Below are 21,141 nucleotides of genomic sequence, written 5' to 3'. Positions count from 1 at the left end.
AATCGTCGCTACTCGATGAGATCGATGAGAGTCGAACGCGCGGGACGGCGCCGCTGAGAATTAGATTAGCGTGAAATTCGCTGGAATTCGCTCCTCGCGACCGTCCCTGAAGACTACTCAAGTGGAGATCAACCAACCAACCAACCAACCAACAACCAAGATCCCAACGTTTAACGCTGCGATCCTGTGTAACTGTAAATATCAGCATCCTGTGCTTTCGCCTGGCGAACCCCCCACCGCGACATATCGCGAGAGAATCTCACCTCGGGGAAACTTTTTTGGGAATTCCATCCACGAGCCAGCCTCTTCGATTGGAATGGACAAACGGAGAAACCGAGAAATCGTGCGCTATATTCGGCGCCCCGAGTTATATACACGTTATCCGTCATCAATTCGATTGATTTTCGCCGTAGCGAAAGAAGATTTCTCGAACGTAACATTCTAGTCTCTTTCTCGCCGACTAGGCGAGGATTTAAAGTCGGAGCGAAAGCCCACAAAGCGTAACTCGTTTCTCAGTGTTCGGTATTGTGTAGTTTATGACAAAGTCAACCGGCTGCTAAAGTAGTGCTCCTCCCGCTTTCTTCGAGACGCGCGAACACCCGCCGCGCTCTCTATCGCGCTCTCGAGGGCTCCGATTAAGCCGCTCGAGCCGGTCTCGATGAGATCTTTTGTGTACGGAACGAGAAATCGAGGCAAGACCCCGCAATACCGCGGTCTGGCGCGCTTTGGCGCGCATCGATCGGGCTTCCGGCAAAGGCGTCATAAAATTACGTGGCTCTCTTCCTTTGTCTTCGCGTGCGTCGGAGAAGCGCTGAAAGAGCTTTCAACGGCGAGCTTCGAGTCTCGAGTCGACCTCGACCGATCGATGTCGCCCGGGACATCGGGAAACGCCAGTTCCGTCCGCTTCGCGCCATGAAGCGCCAACGAATTTCTCACGAATAAAGATGAGTTTCGTAGCGAACCTGCAACTTTCCCAAACTCTCGGTCGAAGGACAAAGTGTCTATGGACTCGAACGATGGGATTCTCGTGAACACACCCGTTGAAAGTAAACAGCTGTTGTCTGGAGACAAGGAGAGACGAAAGGTGTGAAATCGCGTATCGTACGAGTGTCTGCGGAGTGCCCCGCGCGTGTTTTCCTCTTCGGGATACAAGCCAGACCCCTGCAATCCCAGAGGAGCAATCTCGATCCCTTCTCGAGAATCTGTCGCGTCAAGCCGCGAGTCTGTTATCGACTGTTAGCGATTTGCAAGCTCGAGGAACATCCTGCCGCTCTTCCGGAAACTGTCTGGAAACGCAACGCGCGTTTTATTTTCGCAATCTGCGCGGGGATCATGCGGAGGGATATGCGCAAAATTCGGCCTTGAGGCGCAAGAAGGCAGAGGACGAAGATTGAGAAAAACGCGACAGAGAAACAGGTGGTTCTCTCTCGACTTGAGTTATTTATTCCCTCGTGGACGCGCGCCCGCGCCCATGCTAAGAGAGCTAAAAGCGGCGGCCGAGTCAGCGGATAGCGTCCGAACGAAGTTTCGTCGGACGGTTGAGAATGACACTGGAATTTCTCGTGAGAGTATCCGGAACAATGATGCGCTCGTATTTCATGAAGGGCAAGAAGCAAAAGTTCGGCTCGACCCTGTCGACGGTAATCGATATATTTGGTATTTGTATTGTCGCTTGTAACATACTGTTTTTAACAATAAAACAAGTACAAGTGCGCGCGCACAAAGTTTGTTGTGCGTCACGCCTCCGTACGATTTTGCTATCGATGTAATCTGTAATCCGTCACTGCAACACCGATACAACACAGAAGCGAGATGTATTACGTGTCGCGTGAGAAACTGGTTTTATTAATTTCTCACAGCTCGCCTGGCTTTGAACTAGCCGAAATTAGACGCCGTCGATGCAATTATTCGCGTCGTTGCAAACTCGCGACCGTCGCCGTTGTAAGGTATTATTAAAACGATCGGTTAATTATCGAGAGTTTACAATATCTGCAGCTCGCCTAATTAATCCTTGCGACGCATTCTTGCAAATTCTCCCCCAGGCCCCCCCCCCCTCCCCCTCATGCTTCCCCCATGCGACCAAGTCGCATTGCTTATTCGCATTATTATTTATTTATTATCATTTTTTTTTTTTTTTTTTTTTACCACGAACGTTATAGCGAGCGTGCTTGTCCAATTTGCGGCGCGTACATTTCGCGCTCGCGCTCGCGCTCGATCGCAATATTGCGCGGCCTATCGTGCGAATCCGGCCGAGAGCGGGCTCTTTCATCAGGTTGACTCATCATCAGGTCACCGCCACGAGTGCCACATTGCCGCATATACGCACAAGAGCGCCTCGAATTCGAGGGCTTTCTTCGCGTTAATACGGATTATGAACAAACGTACTTCGTATTGACGCGACCTCGTTTTCAGACACTCCGGAATAACACTTCGGGGCGCGAGCGTGTCGCTCGGAGCGCGTCGATGAATTCTCGCGAGGGGAGCATCGTCAAACGCCCTCGCGAATCTCGATGGATTAATCGAGAGAGGCGGCTCAGGAATATGAACGTCGCGCGGAGCGCGGAGAAATCGCGAAGAAAAAGCCGGTTCGGGTTTGGTATGAAAAGCCGAGTCTAAAATTAGGTATACACGAACGATGATTTATTACTATACTCGTCTTCTCGCGCACAGTATGATTTCTGTGAAATGTGAAACTTGAGTCTCCTTTTAGGCTTTTAGCGTTATCCACTAAATTTACCAACATTTATGTTTCATAAGATGCAACCGCGCGAGCGAGTGCGATCGTTAATTAGTTTACCAGTCGCACCGCCCAGAGCCATATCCGCGAGACTTGCGCGCGCTTTAAGAACTCTCTTATTATTTTTTAGAGAAAAGAAGCGTCGCGACGCATACGGGTACATATTTCAGCTGACACGCATCAGCTACATATTTACGTCAATTGTCGAAAAAGTCGCGTGTCCGCAAACTCGCGAGTGGCTCATCGACCCCCTCATGTCAACAATGACGAGAGGAAGAAAGTTTCAAAGTTCCATCCGATCGTAGTGCGACGTTCGTTTTGCACGCGACGTATAATTTTCGGGGGGCTCGTCTGCTGAATCTCTCTACCTGCGGCGAGTGTCTCTCTCGCAAAATTTCTCCCTGCAACGGAGGTAGATCGAACTATTGGATATTCCCGAAGGTGTAATTCCATGCCGCGCCGTACCTTCGCGCCGTACATTTCGCTCATCTCCACTATTTTCCTCGGTTCGTTGAACGCTGATGAATAATAATCGTACAAGTAATCGCGGTAACTCATCGATAATTCCGGGTCGCAGCGCGCGGTAACTGCCTCTCCTACCCCACCACAAGTTACACACACACACACCTCAACCGCGCTGCAACCCCTTTACCCCACCTTCGATCATTTTTTGTCCACGTCTACGTTACAGGTGAAACGCCTTAGATCGATGAGGAACTCCCTGCCGCTCGCATATGTCTCGCACGAGTGACACGAGCTTCCTCCACCACCACATCGCGATCGAGTTATAATTATCGCGCCGGAAAAACCTTCTCTCCGTCCTTCAATTTCCGCCACTCCGTGTGGACGTTAGGTTTGCGATTCCGCGCGTGAAATTTATTTCGACACACACACACAGACGATGATTGTGTAAATTCGAAAGTACAAATTCGGAAAGAAAGAAGAGGAGAACATGAGAAATGCAGAGATAATCAGGGCATATTGGAGTTATATCTCGGAGGAAAAATGACACTACGAAAAAGAAAAAAAAATCGCTCGTATGCATGCTACGGTGCATCCATTAATCTCAATCAGCTACCGTCGTCGATTCAGTCATTTCATCTCGTTTCTTCCTCTTTGCGAGATGTCTGCTTCCTCCCGGGCGTGTTCGCGCGATCCATTTTTCCAAGGACACGGCGGCGCGCCCTATTGTCGCGCTCGTTCACAATAATAATCGGGATTATCCGAGAACGTGGGGGGAGGGGGGGCCTCCGGCGTCGTTCCCGCGATTCCTTCTCACCTGGCGTCAGGTGCATGAATAATAAAACCACGACCACCTGAATTTGCATCCCCCACGGCTGTCTCCGACGAGCGAGCAACCGGGCGGCGAGTTTCCGCCTCGCCTCCTCTGACCCGCCCGACTACACGCTTTCCACCAGATGGGAACTGATAATACAAAAATCGATAAAGAAGCTAAGGAAGAGAAACCTGATTCTGCCTTGATTCCCCTATTATAAAAACGTTGCACGCAGCGCGCAGCAACTTTTGTTATCGAACGTCCGAGATTCGAGACGAAGTCGAATCCCGGACCCGAGGGAAACGGATACACGATCACCGCCTGATAATCATGTATTAATCAACAGATATCTCGCAGCCTGAAATATTGAGTAAAACGCGCCTGCCCCGTCTCCCGCAACGTTGAGAAGGAATTGTCCCCGCGTCACGACCCCGCGCTACTACAAAGTAAAGCGCGAGCTCCTCTTTGTGCTCTTGGACGTGCGAAAACAGCGTGAGACGTCAATTAACGCTGATACAAAATCGTACGATTTTGCGAGAGTCGCTCGCGCGCCCTTTCTGCGCGTCTCACTCTGACGAGCGCTCATCCGCTCGCGTCTTCTTTTCCCCCCCCTTTTACCCTTGTCCCCGGCCCCCGTGAGCGATGGCGCGCGAGCCTTATCGGCGCGAGGGGTCGATAATAATAATAATAAATCTATACGGTATTCGAGGGGAGAGAAGAGAAAGAGGAAGCGACCTGCCGCGCGACTTTCCCCGGACTAGATCGTCAGTTTGCGTTACGAGCCTCTTCGGCGCGGTTTATCATTATCGACCTCTAGCTTCTGCTCCTCTTCCTCCGCCTCCGCCACCGCCACCGCCACCATCGCGTTGGTGCGCGACCAGGCGACCGATGACTCTCGACGCTCGACAGGGCTTACTTTGCGGCCGACACTTTCAGACCGAACGAAATATGCTGGCTAAGGGTGTGACGGTGTGCTACCTGCCTGTAGCAACCCACACGCTCTTCGCGGCACGTCGCGGGCAGCACCGAGCCAATCGAACGAACGCCTCCTCCCTTCGTCGGGCCGCATTGCATCAGTGTTAAGCTAGCGCTCGGCCGGCACTCTTCCGGCACTCTTACCACCGTTGTCGTCGCGTCTTCCGTTTCGCGAGTGGAGTTGGCGGTGGCGTTAACGCGGAATCGATAACTTGAGATATCGCTCGTGTCACACCGCGGGCTGTCGACCTGTTCCGGCCGCGACGACCGCGACGCGTGGAATCTCGCGCGCTCGAAATCGCTTGCATCCAGTGGTCGATCGCAGATCATCGACTTGTTCCCATTTACGGTGTTTACGAACAGTATTACGCCACAACAGAAGCCACCATCACCGGGATCACAGGGCTTTTACCGTCGACTCTTCTCTTCTCGTCCTTGTCTTGTCGTCGTCGTCGTCGTCGTCGTCGTCGTCGTCGTCGGGAAGAAAGACGAGCGCGTGTTTCGCACCTGTGTGACGGGATTATTGCGTTTCTTATTACGCGGCAGAGATGTCGAGCGCGCGACGCTGTGGTGGAATCGCGACGGATTACGACGGCGACTAAGCGCTTGAGCCGTCCCTCGAGCGCGAAGCCAGGCGTTTAAGCTCGTTCTCCAGCACTTGTCGATGTAATCCGTTGTGTGATTCGAGCAACAGTGAGCGCAGATCAGCAAGAGAGACGGATAACAATTAGAGTAGAGGACTAGGGGGAGGGGGGAGGGGGAATTTAGCGGTGCGGAACGTTGGAGAACGATCGTGACGTTTCCGAAAAATCCGTGAGGGAAGATGTGACTCGGGAAGGGGTGCGTCGTTTTCGTTCTCGTCGCTTCGACGAAACAGATGCGCGGGAAACTTGTTGACGGTGCGAAGCTACTCTCACCCGGAGACTTTCTCGAAGCGTCGCCTCAGCCTCTCATCGTCGGCCTCTTCTTCTTCTTCTTCTTCTTCTTCCTCTTCCTCTTCCTCTTCTCTGTTCCTTCTTCTCCTTCTTCGTCTTCGTCTTCGTCTTCGTCTTCTTCCTCGTCTAATCGATCTTTGGTGAACGCGCGCGTCTTAAATGGCAGAGAGTCCAATAAGTAACTCGAAACGCTTCTGTGCTCGACAGGTCAGCAAACACCCTCGGCCATAGCCGCTTCCATTGTTGTTCTCTCCCCTTCCGCCGCGTAGGTGTGGTCGGAATTCGTCGGAACGCTAAAGCATGTAGCTGCCGCTCCGCGACACGGAGCGGTACGGTGGCACTCGACGAGTGTTTTTCACCATTTGATGCACCTTGACGGGCGGAGCCCGTCGAGACGTTGTTGAGCCGTGTCGGTGCACTGTAAGAGTGTTTTGATAATGTCAGCTGAACCGCACGGCTCAGCTATATACGGCGGTTATAGCCGTATTATACCGTTATACCGCAGAACCGATGTGTAGTTGATGGAAAATCCGTTTTCCGTTATCGCGGCCTCTCGAGCGCACGAGACGCTCGTGTGCTCCTCGATCTCACACGCAGTAGAGCGAGCGTAGTAGTGCGCGAGTGGACTTTTCCGTCGTCGTGAGACAGATTCTTATTTCTCTCTTTTTATTCTCACTCCCCTCTCTTGAGAGGGTGAGCAGGGTGAGCGGGAGGAGGAGGAGGAGGAGGAGGAGGAGGAGGAGGGAATCTTCTCTTGACGCGAAGGGGAGGCGAATATTCCATCTGATCTGATTTCAGTCTAACGTGTCGCAGGTACTGTCCCTCGGAGCGGACGTTCTCCCAGAGTACAAATTACAATCTCCCAGAATCCACAAGTGGACCATAATACACTACTCGCCGTTCAAGGCGGTCTGGGATTGGATCATATTGCTGCTCGTGATGTACACCGCCATATTCACGCCGTACGTCGCCGCCTTCGTTCTGTCAGATCCGGATTACAATAGGAAGAACAAAAAGTATAGTGACGAGCCGATCGTCATTATAGACTTCATAGGTGAGCTATCTCTCGCTATCTGGCTATCACTCGCACGTTAACTCGCAAATTTACTACTCGCTTAAAGACGCGACTTAAAAAAGGCAAGACACACACGCGTCGTCGCGTTAATTTTAGTCGCGATTCGACCTATTGATCCTTCATCTTTTATCGGAAACGAAGAAACGGAGCATCGAATGAAGCGCTGAAAACTGAGACTGTTCAACGTCTCGGCTGTAAAACGGCTCGGTTCGAAATTCGATATCGACGCCTGAGCGCCGCTACGCTAACGGCGCAGCCGTTCATACGACGGACACGGATAACACGTGTCACGAACCGGTCGGAAACAACGGAAAGCGAATAAAGAGACAATAGCACGAAAATAAAACGAATGGGGAAGAAATCCGAGAAATGTCTGTACAGACAATTCTGAGAGATATTCTGTGTCCTATCTGCGTTATTTCTCGACACCAAAGGTCGCGGCCGTTCGAGAGCTTCGAGAGCGAAATTTCGAAAAACGCGCGCAATTGTAGAGTCTTACGGAAACGGACAAATCGCACAGAGTGCGTACAGTGTGTCGCATGTGTGCGGCACAATTGCGCGACGTAATGCGGATTTTAGAAACCCTCCCCCCATATCGAATTCGATATCTCTCGACGATTTGTACCAGTCGAGCAGGGGTTATTATACATCGGACTCTCTCTTCTGTGTTTCTTTTAGTCGACGTCACCTTCATTATCGACATCATCATCAATTTTCGCACGACCTTCGTCAACAGCAACGACGAGGTGGTGTCTCATCCAGGAAAGATAGCCGTCCATTACCTCAAGGGTTGGTTCATAATCGACCTGGTGGCCGCCATACCCTTCGACCTTCTACTGGTCGGTTCGGACACTGACGAGGTAAGTTTCGTCGCACGCTTTGCATTCCCTTAGACACGATACCTTTCTTCGGGGCCAGATTTAGCGTTTGCGAGAGAGTCACGTCTTACGAGTCCGGTCTACGGTAAAGAAAACGATAAAGAAAAGAGAAAAAGAGGAGAAAAAGAAAACGAGAACGAGAACGAGAGTGGTAAAATATGATTGACAGACATACACACACAGAGAGAGAGAGAGAGAGAGAGAGAGAGAGAGAGAGAGAGAGAGAGAGATTTGTGTAATTTTTCTTTTCCTTGTTTTTGCTCTCTTTGCCGCGCGAATCTCGCAAGACTCGTTTGGTTCGTTCGGACTGACGATAAAATGGAAAGCGCGGAAAGCGAGAGGTGACTCCCGCGCGGATGCCGGATCGTCGGGCTGTTGAAATTTTCAAGAATGTCAGTGTTAGCTGGTAAATATATGATTAGGATGACATGCCGAGCCCAAGTTACGTGCCCATAGATGTGACTTTACCGGACTGGTGCTTAGTTCGTTTCTCCCTATTTTTTCGACACTTCTCGGTGTTGAATGATTTCTTTTCCTTTGTCGAGAGTTAGTCGAGTCGTCGTTTTTAATGTGCACACAATGTACGTACGGACGTGCGAGAGGGTGCGTCCCGAATGGGCATCTCGCTGTTTCGGACGATTTTACACTATGTTGAGCGTGTGCTACACGTATGTACGTCGCGCGCGCGCGCGATCCACAATTTTACACACAATTTTACAGGAACGCGTGAACGCGCGTCGCAGGGATATATTAGCTCGTATAGAGTCGCGTAGCCGAGCGATGTTTAATGTCGATTTAATGTCGAGTGCTGTTACGCGCAGCGACACGAGTGAACAATTCCTCTGTCTCTCAAACCGACTCGTACCTGTACGCACACGTGCATATGCATATGCATACACTCTTCAAATAAATATGTAAGTAAATATAGTCTGTCGCTGTGAAAATTTCTGCTCTGATTGTCAAAGTATTAGTCAAACTATTATCAAATCCTCGTCAAGATTCTCTTCTACTGTTTTCTTTTTTCTTTTTTTTTTTTTATTTTTCGTTTATTCGTTTCGTTAAACGATTTTTTTGGATTCTCTCTCTCTCTCTCTCTCTCTCTCTCTCTCTCTCTCTCTCTCTCTCTCTCTCTCTCTCTCTCTCTCTTTCTCTTTATCTCTCATGAGTTGATCTTGATTTGTCTCTCCCTCGACCTGTGGAGCGATACGCCACAGTAGAGTGTGACGGGTGAAGCAGGAGAATTATTATAAGTTGACAGAGAGATAGTTTTAGGCGTGCTCTAGGGAAAACGTCGAAATCGTAAAATGACTCTACTTGCGATATTATTATACATTGGATATGTCGCGCTCCCGACAAAACCAACAGGAAGAAAGAAAGTAAAGACCGAGGTATCGCTTACGTCCCCGATTAGTCGGTCTGCAATTAACGAGAAAATTAGTGAGAACACCCGTCTCGGCAATTTGTCTAAAGTGAAGCGAATCTGTTTAGATAAGTTAAGCTCTCTCGCGACATCGCTATCTCGAGTGAGAGAACAAAATGATAACGGTCTGGAAGAAAAAAGTTAAAACTATAAAATTATCTTGACGATATATAAAAGGAACAAATTTTAACATCAGTTTAACGTTTTCGTAGCTCGGCTTGGACAAGGACGAGGTTAGTTGACACATATACACACAAGAAATCCTCTCACTGACGTGTCTTTCTTTTTTTAACTATTAATTAAGTGCGGATTACAGTCTCTCTCTCTTTCTCTCCCTCTCCCTCTCTCTCTCTCTCTCTCTCTCTCTCTCTCTCTCTCTCCCCCTCTCTCTCTCTCCCCCTCTCTCTCTCTCCCCCTCTCTCTCTCTCTCTCTCTCTCTCTCTACTGTGCTGTTTTCACACCAAAACGTCATTAAAGTCATCATCGCAGTCACAAGATTTTTTTTCTCTACTAACTACACCTCTCTCTTCCTCTCCCCCTCCCCCCCTCTCTCTCTCTCTCTCTATCCATCCATCCATCCATCCATCCATCCATCCATCCATCCATCCATCTTCCCAACTTTCTATCTCTCTGCCCTATCTCTCTTTCTTTTTCTCATGTATAAACCGCTTAAATACACGTTACACACTTTGCGATCTTAAATATTCTCGCACAAATCTCTCTTGCAAGATGGACCATCCTCTCGGCGTTGCTACGGCGTTTGAAAAATCTCTTCACGTAACTCACCACACGTACAAGACACCCCACTCGATCACTGCAACCCCACGTATCGACAAGCTCGAATAAAGTTGACGGCAAATCTACCTTGCGCGATGGATTTCTCATTCTCGTGCGATCATCAAAGTGGCGATCGCGGTTTGCGACACGGAAGCCGAATTGTCGTCAACTTTATTCTTATCTGCGATATATTAAAATTACTAACGACCAAACGTGAAAGGATGTGCATGTTTCTTTGGAATTTATTTGTACGAGACCATCTCTCTATCTAATGACTCGCTTTTGATCGGCCCGGCGTTGGTGCAAGATTTGAATTGCATAGAAGCGTAAAATTATAATACACTCTTGAGAAGCCATTTTCTGCGCCTTTTTTTTCTACCTTTGTGCCGCCACGCGAGTTCGCAAAGCCGATCTGCGTAAGTTGCGTGCCATGAGAATATCAATCGACGGAGCTCCCTCCTCCCCACCCCCGCCCCCCCCTCTCCCCCTCTGCCCGCCCCGAATCTTTGTGCTTTGCGGCTGACGATCGAGCGCACAATTGCGCTCTAATGTAGGTTTCCCCAAATGTGCCCATTTACTCGAATGAATGTCAGTTTTTCCCATAAATTATAGATCTTTTTCTTCTTTAGTCGCATTAGCATTCAATTGAATCAAGTATGAAACTTTGATATCTCGCATTGGCACATACTTGGCGCTTTCATCGCCGGGCGGTGACAAGGACGATCCGCAATTAGAAAATATCACAGATTATCGTCGGATTTATCGCACGGCAGAGGCAATTTGCGTCGCGAGGGCTGCCGCGATATCTGGTGAGAGTAATACCATATGGTTAGCTATTGTTTTCTAGTTAGACTACTTCCTTGCCTCGCTATCGAGCTTCGAGCGTCGATCTTGTCTTGCCATTGTCCCTGCGATAATCTCGATTATTCTAGTCGGTACGAAGCACGCGTCGGCAGAACTTTGCGGCGAGATATACCTCTTGTGTATCTGTCTCTCTCTCTCTCTCTCTCTCTCTCTCTCTCTCTCTCTCTCTCTCTCTCTCTCTCTCTCTCTCTCTTCGTTGTTTCTCCCTCTTGCATCCAGCTTCTCGCGACTTTCTTCTTCTATCTTCTCCTTTTTTTATCCTCTATCCTTCTAATAGCAAGTAAATCGACTTTGGGCTTGCTTTATTCGCTCGAGTTTCGCGCGACTCGTCTCCTTGTTTTGTTTGGGGTTGCAGGATGAACACGCTTACTTACTCTAATCGCGTATTTCGCGCCAAGATGTATTATTCTCCTACAAAACCACAGGCAAGCATTCGCGTTCACACCGGTAAGCCGGCACGTACAATACACACGTACACAGACTTGTATACACCGTTGTACGCTTCGAATTGTCATTAATCTGAACGTGCGTGACGCGTGTATTCGTTTTTCTTCCAAATTATCTGACATTTCAGCCGAGACATCACGTTGCATCCTCGGAGAATCTTAAGAGATCGCGACGTGGCATGATCGAAAAACATTTCACGAATTATCGATTGACCTCGAAGAGACGCCGTACACAATCACTTGCGTACACGCACACAGGACACGTGGCGGACTACAGGCGGACGTAGTATCTACCGACGAGCATCACCGAGTAGCAACACTATATATAAAAACACTTTGATTGATAGCGTATCTCGTCGCGATTTCGCTGACAACCGCGCGGTGCGCTTCAGCTGTTTCTTCTTTTCTCTCAATTCTGTTTGAATACTATTTGGTCTGACGGTTCTTTTATTGAGCTTCTTTTGTGCCCTTTTCCATTACGCCTCTGTTGCAAGCCTGTACTGTAAATCGTGTATTCTCGACCGAAGAGAGATAAAACGATCGTGTTCTTCGACTGACCAACTTCACGCGCTCGCGCTTCGATCTCGCACTTAGGCAACATTTGCACTTGTACCGATTGAAGCAGCGGATGAATGATTGAGATATCTCCCATCTTTTGCGCATCTTTCGCGAAACGTCGTCTGTCGTTTGTAAATTATCGTCTGTCTATATATCATGTTATTGCGCTTCGGTTTCGTACGTCGAGGGCCTCTCCACGAGGTGGTTGATTGTCGCGTCAACACTGACGAATTTCCGAGTTGCCTGCAGCGCGCAACAATCGGACAATTAACATCATGCATCTGCTCCTTTGATTGTCGTACATGCTGAGAATGTTTTGTACATAAGCGATTGCGCGCGCGCGCGCACACGCGTGTGTGTGTGCGTGCGTGTGTTTTCTGTCGCTTGTGCGCTTTGTCTCTTTTTTCACGAGCGTGTCATGAGTTTCGCGTGTGTCCAAACGGCGGCAAATCGATGAGATACACGCTGAAAAAGACAAAAAAGAAAGCTATGTATAATATTTTATTAATCCAGAATATATCGAATCGCTTCTCTTTGAATCGCACGCGAAATCTACAACGGTGATCCGTACATTGATCGGATCGTTCACCGGATTGCAACACGATGGACTTTGCATGATAGCTGTTAAAATATCGAGCTTAACCCCCTTTCACTTTGAGAGCGTTCGATCGATGTAAATTTATGTACTTGTTACTGTTTGAATGCTGAAAGTTGTCTTTGCATTTATTCGTTTATTTTTTCCTGCTCTCTGGACACGGAGAGCTTCCTGATCTTTTTTTTTTTTTTTTTTTTTCGGCAGGTAAGAACGAACGACAAGCATGCGTATACACTCTACGTCTTACACATACGTTTTCTCGTTTCCTTTTCGTCGTGTTGATCGCATTGATCCCTCGTTTCCACGTGTTGCTCCCTTCTGTTTTTATGGCGGCGACTGTTTGCAGGCCTATTCAACAAATCTAGAAACGAGAGTGCGTGGCTTGAATCGATATTAAGTCGAGTTCACTGTCGTCCTCGTAACAAGGACGTGCCAAAGTCGTCACTACGCTCTGCTCTCTTGGCGCTCGTGACCCCCCCCCTCTCTCTCTCTCCCCCTCTCTCTCTCTTTCTCTCTCTCTCTCTCTCTCCCTCCCTCCCTCCCTCCCTCCCTTTCCCCTCTCTCCTCTCTCCCACCTTCTCTCTCTCTCCCCCCCTCTCTCTCTCTCTCTCTCTCCGTTTCTTTCTTTCTCCCTCGGCTAAGCATCCCTCTTCTACAACGCGCACGCGCTTCCACAATGCTGCGGTGCAATAGCGAATTAATTTTCACCCTCGACCGCGAATCATCTCCCTCGTCGTCATGCCAAATATAGGTCTGCTCTCAAATTGGCAACGAGGAGAAGCGGCACACCGTGCGTCAAAGACGTACTGGCGGCTTCAACTTTGGTATTTGGGACTCGACGAAATGTCAGCGCCGGCCGCGCCACTTCGCGTACGCAATCGTGATGTATTCCAGCAAGCGGTCGATGTACACCGCTTTGGCGTCGAGCGATTCACAGCCGGCGAAGTGACGACTTCCGGCGAAAATGACACTTTCAACATGAAAATGGTCTTAACGCGACGTTTCATCAGGCTCTTGATAAATGTCGGTGCTTGTAGAGGTAGAGGTGAGGCGAGAGCCTTCGTCGTGTTCCGCGTCAATGAAACACGCAGCCTTGCTCGAACTGAGACGAGCGATTTCACTTTACACGCGCGCGCAGAATCCAAAGATCGAAAAAGATCGGCTTTTAAAGAGAGTGATTCCCGCACGCGCGTTTTCGATGCGATCCACGACGATTCGACGTGAGAGCGGCGCGTTAGTTTCGTGTCTGTTGTGTGTGTTACGCGAGTCACGCGAGTCGTTCAAACACTCGTCGTTTACCGCTGCAAAAAGGCACAATTTTATCCTCGCACGAGCGATTCGCTGTTGAACGGGACTGACGCCAACTTGGCCAACGACGGCAAAGTTAGGTCGTCGTTGGGCGAGGCCAATTTTTATGTGAACACAAAAGTGAAGCGAAGCGGAGGAGGAAAAAGCATCTCGCGCGAAGAAAACACATTCGCGGGCTCGCAAAGAGAGAGTTTGGAGATGGAAAAAATGACAAATTACTTTCAGACGACAACCTTGATCGGACTCTTAAAGACGGCTCGTCTGTTGCGTCTCGTCCGGGTGGCCAGGAAGATCGACAGATACAGCGAGTACGGCGCCGCGGTTTTGTTACTGTTAATGGCCACTTTCGCCCTTATTGCTCATTGGATGGCGTGCATATGGTAAGTGTATGTATGTGTCATCTAGAAATTTCCCCTCCCTTTCACGGTCGTCTTCGATGTCATCGAGACACGAGACAGACGACTGGCGTCCGTCATTGACATCTCCCTAAATCAGCCCAAGCTCCCCCGTTGATCTTCCTCTTTCTGTTCTGTCTTTTTTCGATGGAAAATAAAATCGACGAATCGACGAGTCGTTCGTTCGTTCGTTCGTTCGTTCGTTCGTTCGTTCGTTCGTTCGTTCAAGAAACCTGTAGCTCGTAGAAAAGAGATCCCTCCCGTAACTCTCGAGATAATCTCTCGTGATTCATGCTGAATCATCTCGGATTTAAAGGTACGCCATAGGAAACGCCGAGAGACCGACTCTGAAGAGCAAGGTTGGTTGGCTGGACATTCTGGCCAACGACACGCATCAGTTTTACTTTCACAATAACACCGGCGGGCCGAGCATAAAAGTAAGCCATCCGCGCGAGCACGCTCTATTTGCGCGAGATTGCATATTAGCGGCACGACCTTCCGTGTGTGCAACTTCGTTGTGTTTCTTCACTTTTTCCAGAGCCGCTACATCACGGCGCTTTACTTCACCTTTAGCAGTCTGACGTCCGTGGGTTTCGGGAACGTGGCGCCCAATACCGACGCCGAGAAGATTTTCACAATAATCGTCATGTTGATCGGATGTGAGTGATGCCCGGCGCGGCGATGTACACGGTTTCAATATGGTTTTAGTAAAATTGAGAAAATTGAGAAAATTTAGAAAATTGCGAAACGTCCTTTAGAGAATTTAGAACGCTTAGAAAGCCTCTCTTTCTCTCTTCGGTGCGCGATCTCTTATCTTAATTGTAATCGTAATCGCTTGAGAACGCGATTGAAGATGATCTTGCTGAAACCGGAAACCGCGGAAATTTATTGTCTCGATCCACCGATTTGGTGGTTGATTGGCTGTTCGTCTCTCACCACGGCTACACGGCTTCTATTTCTGCAGCTCTAATGTACGCCAGCATCTTCGGTAACGTTTCGGCCATCATCCAGAGGCTGTACAGCGGCACAGCCCGTTATCACACGCAGATGCTCAGGGTCAGGGAGTTCATAAGGTTCCATCAGATCCCGAATCCGCTCCGCCAGCGATTGGAGGAGTACTTTCAACACGCGTGGACGTATACAAACGGGATCGACATGAACAGTGTTCTCAAAGGGTTCCCCGAGTGCCTTCAGGCCGACATCTGTCTTCATCTCAATAGGAATCTTTTAAACAATTGCAGAGCCTTCGAGGGGGCTAGTCCAGGCTGTTTAAGGTATATCGTCAATCGTCTAATCGTCGAGCCCGTGAATCTCGCGCTCGAGAATCGGTTCGCCGCGGGCGGGCGTGGCAATGATCGGCCCCTAACGAAAAATTTCTCTTTCCTTTCTGCAAAAAAACAGGGCATTATCCTTAAAGTTTAAGACGACGCACGCGCCGCCGGGTGATACTTTAGTCCATCGCGGCGACGTGCTGACCTCCTTGTATTTTATATCCCGCGGGAGCATCGAGATCCTGAAGGACGACATTGTGATGGCCATTCTGGGCAAGGACGATATATTCGGCGAAAATCCGTGCATTTATCCGACAGTCGGGAAGTCGTCCTGTAACGTGCGCGCGCTCACCTACTGCGATCTCCACAAGATCCACAGGGACGATCTGCTCGACGTTTTAGCTCTTTATCCCGAATTTTCCAACCACTTCAGCCAGAATCTCGAGATCACCTTCAACATGCGAGACGTAAGCGGCGCTCTCCTTCCTCTCGTTTGCTCTTGCGCGGAATCTCAATCTCAGCCTGATAACACCGCACCATTTCCACTCTCTCTTTGCTTTCCGCTTTCAATCAGGAGGAGCAAGCTGGTGTCGATCCAATGTCAGCAAGGTTTCCTGTCAGCACTCCGACGGACGTCGAAGTCGACGCCAGGAGATTCGCTTTCCGTCCACCAAGATACCGTCGAGGACCCGGTGGTGGTCCTGGCACAAATCTTATTCCCACAGGTCGACAAGATTCCTTGCAAGACGACCAAGACGACTAGTAAGATTATTCTCTTTTCTCTCTCTCTCTCTCTCTCTCTCTCTCTCTCTCTCTCTCTCTCATCTTACCACATACTCATCTTGTTTCGTATCTATCATGCTGATCTTTCTTATCGTTGCTTGTCGTTGAACCTGAAATGACGAAATTCTCGCGCGAATGAAATCATGAAAAAATTGAAGCTGCTCTGAGCTCTACAGTTTCGACATCTTGCTTGTCACAGTGATAAAGGCAGCGGTCATGGTATCTTAGAGTTCAGCACGGACAAGGCCGGTCAGGATGTGACGCCATTGAATCTGGAATTTGACGAGCCTAAACAGCGAAGCTCGACCTTAAACTCGATAACCGGTGAGTGATCGTTGTACGCCGTCGCATCGACTCTTTCGTCGTGACTCGAAGAAGCGACGTTTCTACATCTCTCGTGTTTGTTCCTAATCTCTTCTGTTTGAGGAATGCTGTTCTTTGCACGACGATAGATCCCCCTCTCCTACAAAGTAGAGTATTATTCCCTTTTCGCAATACGCTCGGCTAGAGATTTCGATACCTCGGACAAACCCTGCAGAGACTTGGCAGACAATTGCCACGCGCCACATTTAGCGCTAAATGTATTCAGAATCGAGAGAATTTTGCATTTTGCTTCTCTAACACGAGGATCACGCCGACCGAGCGTTTGACCACGCGTGACCACGTTTAGCGCTAGATACGCGATATAATCGTAGATCATTCAAATATACATCGATATTGCTCAAGTGTTCTCATCAACCTGTAACGACATCGAAAACGCGTCATTACCCTTTTCGTAGGCTTTCTAAACTGTATCTCGCCTCCCGCTCAATGTGACCCTCTCTCCCTCCCATTTTCTCTCTCTCTCTCTCTCTCTCTCTCTCTCTCTCTCTCTCTCTCTCTCTCTCTCTTGTCCATTACCGATTCTCTTGAGATTTATTTATCCTTTATTACCTCTTTTTTCCTTACCGACTATGCTACCTGTCCATCTACATAGATTCTATCCCTATTCCGTCTAGCTTCCACAACCCTCTGCGTATCGCTTTACGTTTGAGTTCGATAACACCTTGAAACCTGGTTGTTCAGGCATGCTAACCCATCTCAAGCGCAGCATACCGGATCTACATCAGCACAAGATTCACCTGCAACCGCTCACCAGCCACGATTATCTCGCCAAGCAAAGTAAGTAGCCCCGGTACATACATCACATGTATCAACTCGATCGAAAGTCAAGTAGAGAATCGAGCCGAACCGAGCACTCGAGTCCCGACCCTGCGAAGATCCGCCGCAAGCTCGCAGAGAGAGAGAGAGAGAGAGAGAGAGAGAGAGAGAGAGAGAGAGAGAGAGAGAGAGAGAGAGAGAGAGAGAGAGAGAGAGAACGAGGGAGAGAAAGAGAGAGAGAGAGAGAGAGAGAGAGAGAGAGAGAGAGAGAGAGAGAGAGAGAGAGAGAGAGAGAGAGAGAGAGAGAGAGAGAGAGAGAGAGAACGAGGGAGAGAAAGAGAGTATGACTGTCAATTCACTTTTGGGAAGAGAGAGACGCCCGTTGATCTCGCACGCGCGGTGCACGGCACGCCGCGTAACAGAGAATCGCCGTCGATCACATAGCATGAATGATACATCGTATGTGCGTCTGACACAAGTAGTCTATCTCTTTTCTTTTCCTTTTCTTATTCCGTCCGTGCGTACGTGGTAATTCACCGGTGGCCAATAACTTGGTTTAACATAGTGACCACGCCGCTGACGAAACCAGCGCGCCGGAGTTCCGCCGCTGGCGAGAGTTGCCTCAGTCAAAACGTGGTCCATCCCACTTCGACAACGTCGAGCCACTACACCACACCATCGCCCCCGCAGCATCCTCATTCCCATGGTAGGGGCCCATTGTCTTGCGATCACGGTAACTTTACACGCACTCCACTCGTCGAAAGCGCGCACGCGAGATGGAATTTCGTCGCCGCCTTGTATAACATATAAACTTCATCATACGCATCAATCGTATCCGTGTAAAAATAACATCATGGCCGCTGCTGTACCCTATATCTGTCGTCCCGTTAGCTGTCGTGAGCTGTGATTGTGCTATTGTGCGTCTCAGCCGGATCGAGTGCCGAGAACCGAGTCGCCAAGTGAACCCGCTTTTGCGCTTCCAGGCGACTTTCAGAGCGGCCCAGGCCGGCCGCCGGTGGAGGATATCAACGCAAGGATCGACCAGCTGTCGCGCCAGGTGTCCTCGTTGGAGCACTCGGTGACCGGTGACATCAGATTGATCTTGAGTTTGCTTCAGCAGACGCTCAACTCGTCGAGGGAGAGCTCCAGCATCGAGATGATGCCCGGTACAGCGCCGGCCGGCACGAGGCAGGCCGGCGGCAGCAGAGCGCCGGCGTTGGTACAGAGATCGGCGAGCGAGCCGCAGCCTCCGACCGTGCCAGCGAGCAACGGCAACGGCAGCGGTAACGGCAACGGCAACGGCAACGGCAACGGCAAGGTCCAGCCCAGCACGTCGCACGGCTTGTTCAGGTAAGAGTATGCGCGCGCGCGCGCGCCCGCGCCCGCGCCCGCGCCCGCGCCCGCGGCTCAGCAATCTTCTCTGATAGTCACACCGAACGATTCTCCGAGCCGTAGCCGATCACGCGAATCACGAGAATATACTCTCTCTCTCGTGTGCGCGTTGAAAGTCGAAAGTCGAGAGGTTTAGAGGTAGTTGCCGCCAGTGTGAACTGTATCCGGCACCGGCACGCACGACGCCGCGAGCGGGCAATGACGCGTTTCGGGATCGGTAGATAGAAAGGATTACACTTGCAATGATTTCCCGATGCATTTGTAGACTCCGAATAGAGAAATATGTCTCAGAAAGTAATCGATGTTTTTGTTCTTGGAAAGCCTTCTTTCGAAATCCCTGGATCAGTTGCATTTGATTTCGGCGTCTTTTATTTTGGAAAAGTTGGACAAGTTCCGAAGGTGACCACCATCATACTCTTTCTTTGAAATCGACCCTTTGCGAGCAGTGTCACGGGAGATGGAGTCGAGGCGTGAATCACGCGGATGTGGATGTGACATTACAGAGTGCAGAGTAAAGAATTAAAAAGAAAAGGCAAAAATGAAAGAAATAGAAAGAAGAAGAAAGGACGAAAGGAGAAACGTCAACGAACAACTTCCTCCTAAAGGCGATACACCATTGCTGGCACATCATGATACCTAGATACTCGTAGTGTTGTACTTTTTTGACACGTACTTCTCTCGTAGTCGTATTGTCATCTCCAGCGTCGCACGCTTCGAAAGCACATAGCCCATCCAGTATTTAGCAATGCAAGCATCTCGTTGAAGCAAGATTAACTTATTCTTGCGTATTCTTTGTTTATAAATATGACGCTCTTTAACAGTAGGCTCGACTTCTTCTATAATTTGCACGTATACACTTGTCTCTTTTCCTCTCTTATTCTCGTTTACTCGCGTACGTTCTCGCTTACGTATATACTCCTCTTCTCTCTGGATGTATACGCGAGCGACCAAAATCCATTGCTCGACTAGCCTTCGTTAGCCAAAGCCGTATCGCCGAGGGAAACTACCGCTGCTGTCCGCAGCTGCGACGGGGCTTCAACAACGTCCGATCCGCGTCGGCTCGCCCGCGCCGCGCTCGATCTCTCTGCAGATCTCTCTCCGTAGCACGTCTGCCGCACCGCCCGATAATCTGGCGAATCAAGAAGGAAGTCGATCGAAGAATCGAAGCCGATCGACGTTGGCGGGGCCCCGGACCTCTGTCTTTAGCTGTGCGATGTATACAAGTTGTCTCTCGCGCATCAACATCCGCGCAACACCCGTTGTCGTATGCGCACGTTCAAGTAGATGAATCTCTCTCTCTCTCTCTCTCTCTCTCTCTCTCTCTCTCTCTCTCTCTCTCTCTCTCTCTCTCTCTCTCTCTCTCTCTCTCTCTCCCCCTCCCTCTCTCTCTCTCTCTCTCTCTCTCTCTCTCTCTCTCTCTCTCTCTCTCTCTCTCTCTCTCTCTCCCGCTCTCTCTCTCCTCTCTCCCTCCCTCCCTCCCTCTCTCCCTCTCCCCCCTCTCTCCCTCTCCCCCTCTCTCTCCCTCCCTCTCCCTCTCTCCCTCCTCTCTCTCTCCCTCTCCCCCCCCTCTCTCCCTCTCTCTCTCTCTCTCTCTCTCTCTGTCTCTCCCTCTCTCTCTCTCTCTCTCTCTCTCTCTCTCTCTCTCTCTCTCTCTCTCTGTCTCTCTCTGTCTCTCTCTCTCTCTCTCTCTGTCTCTCTCTGTCTCTCTCTCTCTCTCTCTCTCTCTCTCTCTCAATCATCGCGCATTGGATCTCGCCCTTCATTCAGCAGCGTGATCCGCAGCGTGAATCGCAGCCGGAAGGAAACGGGGACGGACGGGTCGACACCGATGCGCAGCGATCGGTCTGCGCCGCGCCCGTGACACTGCTCGGGTGCCAACTTAGAGGATTAGAGGCCTGTCGAATCCCACTGTACATAACCACGTGCTTCAAGTATATATCTCGCAGCTGTCTTTAGCGGTCTTTACTCGAAAGCAGTCATCCAGCGAAAGCGTCGATCCGCTGATACAAGCTCCGCTCCCCCTCTGTAGTAGACCCCCCACGCGGGAACCGACCTCTACGTCGTCGTCCGGAGCGTCCCGACTGACCGTGACATCGGACACGTCCGCGCTGGCGACGGCGTTGCAGACCGCGTTGAACGGCAGAACCGGACCCACGCGCTCGCAGAGCCAGCCCGTCGACCTGGCGGTGCCGACGAGCGCGCAGTCTCATCAAGCTCACGCTTGGCACAGTCAGCCCGCCGCCCTCAGGAGGGGTGAATACAGAAGTGGGTAGGTATAGAGTCTATGCGACCTCCAGCGCCGGTCCACATGCGCGA

General features: G+C 50.1%; 1 protein-coding gene across 12 annotated transcripts in view; it reads left to right on the top strand.

Annotated features, from left to right (window-relative positions):
• The window catches only part of sei (potassium voltage-gated channel seizure), a 111,118-nt gene that overhangs the window by 86,478 nt on the left and 3,499 nt on the right, over positions 1–21,141 (top strand). For 3 of the 12 annotated variants that reach the window (XM_025300833.1, XM_025300829.1, XM_025300830.1), the window contains 15 exons: positions 6,722–6,977; positions 7,677–7,858; positions 9,509–9,529; positions 14,070–14,224; positions 14,556–14,676; positions 14,778–14,898; positions 15,204–15,513; positions 15,641–15,977; positions 16,085–16,272; positions 16,493–16,617; positions 17,359–17,454; positions 17,999–18,139; positions 18,417–18,783; positions 19,147–19,224; positions 20,855–21,094. In XM_025300833.1, coding sequence (XP_025156618.1) covers positions 6,722–6,977; positions 7,677–7,858; positions 9,509–9,529; positions 14,070–14,224; positions 14,556–14,676; positions 14,778–14,898; positions 15,204–15,513; positions 15,641–15,977; positions 16,085–16,272; positions 16,493–16,617; positions 17,359–17,454; positions 17,999–18,139; positions 18,417–18,783; positions 19,147–19,224; positions 20,855–21,094 — 2,738 coding nt within the window. The remainder of the gene's footprint in view (positions 1–6,721; positions 6,978–7,676; positions 7,859–9,508; positions 9,530–14,069; positions 14,225–14,555; positions 14,677–14,777; positions 14,899–15,203; positions 15,514–15,640; positions 15,978–16,084; positions 16,273–16,492; positions 16,618–17,358; positions 17,455–17,998; positions 18,140–18,416; positions 18,784–19,146; positions 19,225–20,854; positions 21,095–21,141) is intronic. The other 9 variants (XM_025300831.1, XM_019843938.2, XM_025300837.1 and 6 more) reach the window with 7 other exon arrangements.

Source organism: Harpegnathos saltator, unplaced genomic scaffold (genome assembly GCF_003227715.2).
Source record: "Harpegnathos saltator strain DR-91 unplaced genomic scaffold, Hsal_v8.6 scaffold384, whole genome shotgun sequence".
In the NCBI taxonomy this organism is placed as follows: Eukaryota; Metazoa; Arthropoda; class Insecta; order Hymenoptera; family Formicidae; genus Harpegnathos; species Harpegnathos saltator.
This window is presented reverse-complemented; position numbering and strand designations above follow the sequence as displayed.